Source organism: Ursus maritimus, unplaced genomic scaffold (genome assembly GCF_017311325.1).
Source record: "Ursus maritimus isolate PB19 unplaced genomic scaffold, ASM1731132v1 scaffold_21, whole genome shotgun sequence".
Lineage (NCBI taxonomy): Eukaryota > Metazoa > Chordata > Mammalia > Carnivora > Ursidae > Ursus > Ursus maritimus.
The window spans coordinates 34,634,548-34,646,643 of NW_024424564.1; the positions used below are offsets into that span (position 1 = coordinate 34,634,548).

The 12,096-nt window shown below is 37.6% G+C and overlaps 1 protein-coding gene across 1 annotated transcript; it reads right to left on the reverse strand.

Annotated features, from left to right (window-relative positions):
- Positions 1–293: 293 nt before the first annotated feature.
- Positions 294–636, reverse strand: LOC103660161 (BBSome-interacting protein 1). The gene is given in 2 exon segments (XM_008687759.1): positions 294–456; positions 458–636. Coding segments are annotated over 2 exon segments (342 nt in total).
- Positions 637–12,096: the final 11,460 nt, after the last annotated feature.

Here is a 12,096-nt window from a genome sequence, read left to right on the forward strand (position 1 = left end):
GGGCCTTAATGTGTTTTATTACTCTTCTTCTTTTAAAAGTAAAAACTAGTTTTTCATATGGTTTTTTGGGGTGGGGGGGTGGTCAAAGTTTTTTAATTGCTAACCTTCAATACAAACCACAGCGTCTAAATTCACAATACAAGTTTCATTAGTGTTGGATATTTTTATATTATTTATATGAGTACTATCAGTTTTATTAACACACACTCTTCAGCATACAGATGCAAAGTATTTTCTAGCTATTGTTGATAGTAAATAAGGTAGGGTATTCTGTAGAAGGGCTAAATTATCATTCAGTGAGTTACTTGATGTTGTTCTTTTTCTGCCATTTCTTGTTGGTAAATTGTATCCTGGGCTGCTTGCTGCATTTTCTCCAGTTTTTCCAGAGTCAGAGATCTCAAGGGTAAAAGTTTGTGTTTACACAGCACCACTGTGGTTACATCTTCCATAGACAACTTGTTTTGGAGGAACTTCCTGGAACATTGACTTCACTTCGCCACATCTGAATTGTTGGATACGGCTAAATTTTTTTCCTGAAAGTTCTCCTGGTCTTTTTCCTGGCAACTTTAGGCACTCACCCCAGTATTTCCAAGATGACTGAGTTCTTGACTTAAGCCTACAGAAGAAAAGATTCATCTCTTCCCAGACGGCTCTGGTTTTTGTTTTTCTATTCTCTCTGCCATTTTCCCTTTCTTTGTTTAGTCTCCCTCCAATAGGGATTTGGCCTGAACTATTCTAATAACTATATGTTCCTTCTATTTCACATTTGCTCTACAGACCAAACTGCAACATATTGCTTCTCCATTCACTATATTCTGGATTTTTTTCGCTTATACCATAAATTCATGGACAATCTGGGAAAGCTTGAATTACAAGGAGCCAATTGGCTTATCTACCTCATCTACACTTATTATCTTTATTTACATAAATACAGCACCAAAATTCTCTGGGAAATCAGCTCTGCTACTCTCAAGGTACAAGGAAGAAATTGTGTAAGACATCCTGAGAGATTTAAAACTATCATCATAGTAACTTGGAAATAACCAACTGCAACTGCTCCACAGAGGCCCAAGACTCTGTTAATTACCACTGCTTAATTAATCCAAGAGACTCTTAACTGAATGCCCAACTGAGTTGTGAAAATAATCACTAAATGACCAAAAGGTCCTCCAGAAGCCAAGAGAATAGCACTTAGGCCTGCCTGGAAAAGCAGAGATTGAATTCCTCCCTTCTGGTTTCCTTCTGGCTCACAGGAAACCTCGTTATCCCAAAGGAGAAAGAGAAGGAAAAGGATCTCCAAACACAGGAGCATCACCCAAAAATGAGGTTCTCCTTAGAGAGTGAGCCACACTTCCTGGAGAAAACACAGCAGCCCATGAATCATGAAATAGAAAGAAAAATCTGCAGGTAACTAATGCCTTGGCCCCAGAAGGAAAAGATATCCGAGGTAATCACCCTGGCAAAATGTATGGAGGTTTCCTGACAAGGCGAAATGTATGGAGGTTTCCTGACAAGGCTAAAAGTAGAGTTTACTGTCCAGCAGTGCAAAACAATTCTTAAAAATGCAAAATATAGAGATGGCCTGAGTTCAAATTCTGATTTGCCACTTACTATATATGTTGTCTTGCTGTGCTTATCTAAACCTCAGTGCCCTTATCTGTAGGTTGGGAGTAATCATAGGACTGTAGTAAGGATTAAATAAAATCATTGAAATTAAGTATTTAACTAAATAAGTTGTACATGGTAAATGCTCTTAAAATGTTATGACTGTTTGTTTGTTTTTTTTAAATAAAGCCCTTGGAGCCCAATACAGGGTTTGAGCTCACAACCCTGAGATCAAGACCTGAGCCAAGATCGAGAGTTGGACACTTAACCAACTGAGCCACCGAGGTGTCCCATGACTGACTATTATGTATGAAAGATCCCACTAACAGTTATCCCATGCATCAACCACTCCCAACTTCTGCTAAATAATTTGGAAAACAACTGCACCATCAGAAAAAGCCTTGAATTTTGAGATACTTGTCAAGGACTCGGCCAAAAACTGAAAGAACTGAGAGGAAGCATCAGTGTTTTTAATCCTAAAGAATGGTAAGAAATTTGAAAGATGAAAGAGGAATCAAAGTTCAGGAAGTGAGTAGCTTCCATTATCAGATGGTGTCAGAGAATGGGTTTTGGCTTTCTGAATGAAAATGGACACCTGGCCAGAGATAAGGCTGGTATATAAGAAAGCTCACTATGCATCAGCAGGAGAATGAATAAACAAATGGTGGTCTATTCATATAATGGAATACAACTCAAGAATTTTAAAAGTACTAAAACACACAATACATGTATGAATTGCAAAAACATTGTGAGTGAAAGAAGCCAAGTACAAAAACATATACTGTCTGATTTCATTTATATGAAGTTCTAGAAGAGATAAAACTAATCTAATGACAACAGAAAACCAGACTGTGATTGTTTCTGGAATGGTGGGTTGGAATTGACAGGAATGGGCAATTTGGGGAGGGAAGGAAATGTCCTGTATGTTGTTCTGGTGATAGTTTATCAAAATTCATTGAACTGAGCTATTTGTATTTTACTATATCCTATTACCACTCAATTAAAAATTATATCGTGAGAGCAAAATAAAGACGTTTCAGATTAACAAAGACTGAGATTGAAGGAATTTACCACGCACAGGCCCTCCTTGAAAATTTACTAAGGGATGTTCTTGAGAAAGAAGAAAATTAAGTGAAGAAATGAAAAAATGAAAGTAAAAAAGCAAAAGGAACTAGGGAAGCATCAACTGTATAGAAGACTGCCAAAAAAATATTCACTAATTTTATGTGTGTGTTTTAAAAGGTAGAATTAAATACTACACGATAATAAAATGGAAGGCAGGAGATTTGTATATTTTAAAAAGCAGAGATTTATTGATTAAATTTAGACTTTTTAGGTCAAGTATGCATGCAAAAAAGGAATGAAAAGCTTCTGGAACTTCTGGGGTAGAAGGGAATGTGAGAATGTGCATTGGGAAGAAGGAAGCTCAATGAATCTGATAGATTCCATGAAACACATGTACAAACACACATGTGCACACACACAGACAAGAAAACGAAGAATCAAAGAAATGTGCAGTAATTATAACGTACAAAAAAAATGGTGGAAATAGAGACATCAGTAAGACTAAACTCATCACAGACTAAACTCATCAGTCTTCCACTGGTTTTTAAACATGTGAACTCTCCAACACTGCTTACAAGAGACACCTGAACAAAATGCCAAAAACATTGAAAGTAAAGAGGCAAAAAAATCATATATTGGGCAAACACTAATGGAAATTAAATTGATACAGTCATATTAAATCAAACAAAAATATACTTAAGGGAGAAAATGTGACTAAAAATATTACTATGTAGTAATAAAATGAATAATTTTTCAGAAAGATATAATCATCTAGAACCTGTATATACTTAACATAGCTTTAAAATATGTAAAGAAAAAACTCACAAGGAGAAATGAACAAACCCACAGACATTGGGAGAAGACTTTAACATCGTGCGGTAACTGCTATATAAAAAACAGTAAGAAAATTAGCATTTAAACAGCACAATTAGTAGATTTTCCCAAATGGACTGCAACTTATACCCTACACCAAAATTTAAAGAATACATTTTATTTTCAAGAACACATGAATAATCTACCAAAATTTGACTGGATACTTGTTCACAAAGCAAAAGTCAATAAAATCAAAACATTCTGTAGCATACAGACTACATTTTGTGACCAAAGTACTATAATATTAGAAACCAGTAGTTTCAAAATAAACCTCAAAACCATGAGTGTTAGGAAATTTTAAAATCTCTTGTACATAATTTATAGGATTGCAAAAAAATCATAAAGGACAGTATCGCTATTCAGAATTGAATGACAGTAAAAGTGCTACATATCAAAATTGATATACGCAACTCAATACTCAGTAGTAAGAGGCAATTGTTGCCTTAAATGCATGTATTATGTAAGAAGAGAGATCAAAAGGCCACGGCTTCAGCATCTAATTCAAAAAAATGGAAAATGGAAAACAGTAAACCCAAGTTAAGGGGTAGAAGAAAAGGAATGAAAACAAGAAGAGCAGAAATTCATCATATAGAAACAAATTACAAAATAAAGAGGGTCAACAAGACCCGTGCCTGAGTCTTCGCAAAGATCAAAATGAAGCCAATCCTCTAGCAAGATGGAGTAAGGAGCGAAGCCTGGGAGACCGTGGACTCTGGGAAACCAACTGAGGGCCTCAGAGGGGAGGGGGTGGGGGATGGGATAGGCCGGTGATGGGTAGTAAGGAGGGCGCGTATTGCATGGTGCACTGGGTGTTATACGCAACTGATGAATCATCGAGCTTTACATCAGAAACCAGGGATGTACTGTATGGTGACTAACATAATATAATTTAAAAATATTATTATTAAAAATAAAGAACTGAGGTACAAATTAGTCATATTAGACTTTAAAAAGATATATAATTACAGATACATTAGAAATTTAAAGCAACTCAACAGAATGCTTTGAACAATTTGATGCCAGTAAGTTTGAAACCTAAAGAAGAAATATATTTTTTAAAAATTCTGAATTATCAAACCGTCTCATAAAAAATACAGGGGATGCTTGGGTGGCTCAGTTGGTTAAGCATCCAACTCTTGGTTTTGGCTCACATCATGATCAAGCAGTCCCCGATCTGGGCTCTGCACTCAGTGTGGAGTCGGCTTCAGATTCTCTCCCTCTCCGTCCTGCTCACACTCTGTCTCTCTCAAATAAATAAAATCTTAAAAATATATAGATATATAGAGATATATAGATATGTTGAAGTATATCTTTGAAGTATATCAGTATATACATATATATGTATATATATATACATAGAAAACCTGAACAGATGTATGACCACTAAAGAAGTTGAATCAATAATTAAAAATCGATGGTCTCCCTCACCTCCAAAAAAGGGCCAAGATGACTGCACAGGTAGATACCAAACCTACAAGGAACCAGTATTTCCTAATTTATGCAAATGCGACCAGGCATATAGAAAGAGAACTCCCCAACTCATCGTATGAGACTAACATAACCTTCGTGCACAAAGTGGAGAAGGATAGTGCAAAGAGTAAATTACAGGCCAAGCTCACTCGTTAACATAAATGTAAAAGTCTTAAATAATTTATTAGCAACCAAATGCAGGGAAGTATTTAAAAATAAATACCCCACGACCAAGTAAGTCTTATTTTAGGAATGTGAGGATGATTTAATGTTAGAAAATCAATAAAAGTAATATACAACCCCAACAGATAAAAGGAGAAAACCCATGTGATAATCCCAAAAGACAGAGAATAAGAACACATGAAATTTAACATCTACTCAAGTAAAAACTCTTAGCAACCAGGACTGAAGGGGAACTTTCATTACTTGACAAAGAGTATCTATCAAAAACCTTCAAAAAATATCATGCTTAATAGTGAAATGTTTAGAGCATTCCATTTTCAAAAATAAGGATGCCCTTTAGCACTGCTTGTATTCAGCATTTTCCTGGATGTCCTGGCTAAAGCAAAAAGACCAGGGGGAAAAAGATGTAAAGACTGGATGGGGAAAATCAAAATTGTCATTATTCACAGACGATATGATTGTCTACATGGAAAAATCTATGAGATTATATAAAGAAACCATTAAAAGCAATAAGAGCTTGGTGGATACAAAATAATATACAAAAATCAATAACATCTCTATAAACCAGCAACACCCAATTAAAAAATATAATTTAAAAATCCTATCAGTCACACTAGCAACAAAAATATAAGGTATGTAAGAACACAGCTGAGAGAAGATATTCATTAATATTATGGAAACAATATAAAATTTTATCGAAGCGTATAAATTTTTAAAACCTGGGGAAAAAATGGAAAAATGCAGCATGTTCATGCGTGAGAAAGACTCGGCTTTTTAACGATAGCAATTCTTTCCAAATTAATCTATAAAGTCAATGCAGTCCAGTCATATCTTCCTAGAAGGTTTTTCGTAGACCTCATGAAGCTGATGTTCAATTTCCCATGGAACAACAAAGAGCAAAGAATAACCATGACAATTTTGAAGAAAATAAATGAAAGGGAATGCACCCTAGAAGACATCAAAATTTTTTATAAAGTCGTATCATAGGGCACAGTGAGACAATGGACAATTATCCACTAGATGGAGAGCCTGGAAACAGAACTGGCTTTCTGCATTGGAACTTAGTATATAACAAAAGAGGCCTTAAAAATCAGTGGGAAAAGTCTGATCTATGTTTTTCACAATATAAATAAAATCATTTTTAGATCTATTAACACAAACTGTTAGCAAGTACCTGGGAAATGGAAATTCCTAAGTGTACTCACAGGAAGGCACACTACCTAGTAAATGTGAAGTGATGCACACTCTTCAATTTGGCAGGCCCACCATTGGTTCTCTACCCTAGAGAAGCCGTGGTGCACGCACGCAAGGAGACATGTATAAAAAATGTCCACTGTACTGTGTGTGCAAAGAAGCAGCCAGAACAAAGCCCTCATCAGAACGGACTATAAAATGTGGTTTATTAATGACACTTGAGGCCATTACAGTAAGCTAAACCTCGGTAGAATGCTGATGGAAAAAAGAAAATTGCAAAATGATTTGCACAGAATATACAGGTTTGTCATTTATGTAAATTTTTTAAACACAGAAAAACAATACTACATGTTAGTAAAAATTAAAAAGCAAACATGGGAATGATACCCACTCACGTCATGGTTTGTTGTTTGTTTATTTGTTTTCTGTAATTTCTTTTCACAGTCTGAGGTAAAAATATAAAATGTGAACCTGCGGTAAATGTGGATCATGGTACAGGACTGCCTTGATAAATTATTCTGTACTTATTTGTATGTTTGAAATGGGTGAAAATAAGCCACTGAAGAAGCAAGTTAAGAATCATCTATAGATATTGGTGAGGATGTGGAGAAAGGGGAACCCTCTTACACTGCTGGTGGGAATGCAAGCTGGCGCAGCCACTCTGGAAAACAGTACAGAGGTTTCTCAAAAAGTTGAAAATATAATAAAAAAATATTATTATTAAAAAAAAGAAAGAAAAAAAAGTTGAAAATAGAGCTACCCTACAACCCAGCAATTGCACTACTAGGGATTTACCCCAAAGATACAAATGTAGTGATCCAAAGGGGCATCTGCACCCCAATGTTCATAGCAGCAATGTCCACAATAGCCAAACTGTGGAAAGAGCCCAGATGTCCATTGACAGATGAATGGATAAAGAAGATGTAGTAAATGTTGGGTAATCATCCTGTCTGATGGCTGAGTAATATTTCATTGTCTATATGGACCACATCTTCTTTACCCATTCGTCTGTTGAAGGGCATCTTGGCTCCTTCCACAGTTTGGCTATTGTGGACAATGCTGCTATGAACATTGGGGTGCATATGGCCCTTCTTTTCACTACATTTGCATCAACATGGACAGAACTGGAGGAGATTATGCTAAGTGAAATAAGTCAAGCAGAGAAAGTCAATTATCATATCATCCACTTACTTGTGGAACATAAGGAATAGCATGGAGGACATTAGGAGAAGGAAGGGAAAGATGAAGGGGGTAAATTAGAGGGGGAGAAGAACCATGAGAGACTATGGACTCCAGGAAACAATCTGAGGGTTTTAGAGGGGAGGGCGGTGGGGGGATGGGTTAGCCCGGTAATGGGTACCATGGGTACTAAGGAAGGCACGTATTGCATGGAGCACTGGGTGTTATAAGCAAACAATGAATCATGGATCACTACATCAAAAACTAATGATGTACTGCATGGTGACTAACATAACATAATAAAAAAAAGAAGAAGATGTGATATATATATATATACACACACACACACATGCATATATACATACACACACACACAATGGAATACTACTCAGCCACCCAAAAAAATGAAATCTTGCCATTTGCAATGATGTGGATGGAACTAGAGGACATTATATAAGCAAAACAAGTCAATCAGAGAAAAGACAATAATTGTTATATGATCTCACTGATATGTGGAATTTAAGAAAAAAAGCAGAGCATCAAAGGGGAAGGGAGGGAAAAATAAAACAAGACAAAAGCAGAGAGGGAGACAAACTGTAAGAGACTCTTAATCATATGAAACAAACTGAGGGTTGCTGGAGGGGAGGGAGATGGGGGATGGGATAACTGGGTGATGGACATTAAGGAGGGCACGTGATATAATGAGCACTGGGTATTATACAAGACTGATGAATCACTGACCTCTACCTCTGAAACTGATAATACAGTATATGTTAATTAACTGAATTTAAATTTTTAAAAAAAAAAGAATCATCTGTAAGGATGTGTCTAAGAAGATCTGAGAAGGCCTAAGGTCAATTAAGATAAAATGAAGGTGAACTCGGGGGGGGGGGGGGGCAAAATGGGAGGAGAACTAAGTGAACTGAGGCTTTAAGAGAGGGGGACCAGAGAGCTGGAACTTGGTAGAGGCTCTGTTCTCCTGTGCAAGAAAGAGAAGCTCAGAGCTCTACCTCTTTTTCTGGGAAAGGAATAATTCATTGGACCTCTCCTTATGAACCTTCATGAACTCATACTCCATCAAAAGTCTTTCCCTCCCTTCCCTTTTCTCAATTCCATGTTTAGTTAGCCACCTCTGGTATTAATCCAGCTTCCCAGGTACCCAAACACTCTACTAGGGATAGTCAGGACAACATTCACTGGAAAGGAATATTCCTGCCATTGAGAGTATGATGGAGGAATTATGGCTTGGCCTTTGGATTAGGATCCAGAAAATGCCAAGCTCAGCTCCTGCTCTACCGACAGCTGCCTGACATTGGGCAAGTTAGCTAAACTCTCTGGGCCTCAGTTTCAACATCTTTGAAATGAATATAACAGGAACACTTGCTTCACTGGGTTACTCTGAAGTTTAAATAATATAATATGTACAAAGAGGTTAGTACATTGCCAGTCATACACTAAATGTTGAATGGACCAGCAACAGCAGCATCATCTGGGAACTTGCTAGAAAGAAAAATTCTTAGCTCCACCCCAGACCTACTGAATCAGAAACAACAGGGGTGGGCCCACCAATCTGTTTTTTTAATAAGCCCTCCATGTCATTCTGATGACACACAGGTTTGAGAATTACTGAGCTCAAATAATCAGGACCACCCTGAAAGCTGAGGTAAATTAGCCTCCTCTCCATGGGCTGCAGAGAGAAAGGGTGGACATACAAACAAAATTAATGCACTTTTAGGAAAGAGGAAGGGGAGGGGGGTGCTAGGTAAGCAGCCCAATACGCACTAACATTTCTTGCATATTCGCTATAACCCAGCCTTGGGTTAACCATTTGCAAACACTGTATAATGACCAACAAGGCAGGCAGTATTTTTACATGTATAATAGACACAAAAGTTGAAGCATAGAGGGTTTATTCAATTTACCCAAGATCATACATCTAACCAGTGACGCAGCCTGAATTCCCATCAGGCTAGAGTCCAGAGATTGCCTTCTAAGCCATCCTACTACATGGGTTTGTTTTTCTTTTCAAAGTTTCTCTGCTTACAAAATGGAGGACTAGCTCCCATGACCCTCATCTAGCCTGAAGGAAGCCAGCTGTCCTAGGTAACATCTGTAGCTTGCCTTACTTTACCAGTAAAGAAAGAGACTAAGAGAAGCTAAAATACATCCCAAAGCCACTGAGTCAGGCAGCACCACGACTAGAACTTAAAACCTAGTTTTCTGGGGCGCCTGGGTGGCACAGCGGTTAAGCGTCTGCCTTCAGCTCAGGGCGTGATCCTGGCGTTATGGGATCGAGCCCCACATCAGGCTCCTCTGCTATGAGCCTGCTTCTTCCTCTCCCACTCCCCCTACTTGTGTTCCCTCTCTCGCTGGCTGTCTCTATCTCTGTCAAATAAATAAAATCTTTAAAAAAATAAATAAATAAATAAAACCTAGTTTTCTTAGAGTAAGCTTTATGATATCTGTTAAAGGTACATCTGTGTTAGCATTTGGGGAGATTTACTTCCTTTTTATATTCATTTAATTTATTGTTAAATCTGGAGTTTTAAACAGTTGAGATATTAGCAGCTTCTTGACTGGAGTAGAAACTGCTAAGAAAAAAGATCCTAAATGAGCAGTTGCACTTCGAAGGAAAGGTCCCCTTCTTCTTCGTAAACCCTGTACAAAATTGCCATCCGAGCTCTGTAGCAGCTGCTCCATTCTCATACTTGACTCCAGTGGGACTAACTTTGGGTTCCTTTTTTAAAAATTGGAAATCAATGTCAAAGCAGGTGATGGAGAAAGCCAATGAAGTTCTTTTGTTCATATTTCCTTGCTAGGGAGCACAAACGCTCTTCTCTTCAGAGCATTGATCTGAGAGCAGACAATTGTCCGCATTTCTCCTGTTGGCATACTGAGATCCTTCTGGTGCTCTTAGCCTGGCATAAACTGGACTTGCTCTGGACTAGAAAAAAGAAATCGATATTTCTTTATAAAACTTTTACTTGGGACAGGATTCAGAAACCTTCTATTTCTGCTGCTCTGGTCAAAATGAAAGATTTCAGTACGACACGTCCACTCTATTTTCTATAAGTTGTTGCCCTTAAATTCCAAAATTGACCAAAGAGTGGGCAAAAACTGAGGGCAATCAGTGAGCCGAAGAAAGGGTCATCAGAATAACTGAATTTGCTTCTCAAATTATGACCCTCTGCAATTTGGGTGCCCAATTTACCATTGGGTCATTTTCCAGCTTTCACAGACACCCTCTAGAGGTAGATTGAAAAATGAGTTCCAGCTCCTTGCCATGGCTTTGTTATGGCCAGAATGCATTTCCTGGCCTTAAAGTTGGGCTCTACTACAGGGCTTGCTGTCATCATTGGCAGGAGGAAAGAAGGGACAGTCCAAAGGCTAGACATGTATACTTCTGTTTGCCATCTTGCTCCTCTGCTATCACCATGAGAAAAACTTGCCCCTCCAGATGGCGCTAGATGGCTGCTCCAGGGAGGCCGTGGTTGTGGAGCCCATCTAGTGTAGACCTACAGTGGGTCGCAGAGCCACCCCACACACTGCAACTGCACAACTGACACCCAGCTGACCCCAGCCCATTTGAGTCAACACCCATCTAACCTACACATCTGTGAGCTATATAGGTGCTTACTGCGTATACTACTAAGATTTTATGCTGCATTGATGTAACAATAGTAAACTAAAACACTCTTTTAAAAGAAAATAATATAATTCTATGTATAAGATGAGCCTATAAAAAACATAATTCCTTTTGAAACACACATACAGAACATGGTCAGATTCATGGATTGGTCCTATTTTCCAAAATAGTTGGGGAAATGCTTTTAAAAAAATTGCTTTCTTTATCTATAGCACAGATTTTTGAATCATCCTCAATAATAGCAAATCTTCATGCTTTGAAGTCTTTTCATTTTTTTAAACTTGAAGACATTAGGCAGTATGTGAATTTCTTAAAGATCAACCAGAATTATTTTAATTTTTATCCAGGAGAAAGAGTATAAATATAGTTCAGAAAGTTTAGAAAATTAAGATAGGGGCACCTGGGTGGCTCAGTTGGTTAAGCATCTGCCTTTGGCTGAGGTCATGATCCCAGGGTCCTGGGATTGAGCCCACATCAGGCTCTCTGCTCAGCAGGGAGTCTGTTTCTGCCACTCCCCCTGCTTGTGTGCACGTGCTCTCTCTCTCTCTCTCTGTCAGATGGATAAATAAAATCTTAAGAAAGAAAGAAAGAAAGAAAGAAAGAAAGAAAGAAAGAAAGAAAGAAAGAAAGAAAGAAAAGAAAAGAAAAGAAAAGAAAAGAAAAGAAAAGAAAAGAAAAGAAAAAAGAAAAGAAAAGAAAAGAAAATTCAGATAAAATGTTCCACCCTCAAACTCACAACCATAACTCAAGATGTTGTTTCGGTGGCAATTTCTTTTCTTTCTCAAACGAGTATGTTTACTAAGGGGTCTCAACGTTCTTTCCCAAAAAGGAATGGGTCCCTTGTTACTAAGTTTGTAATGTGAAACTTGAATTGAAAATAA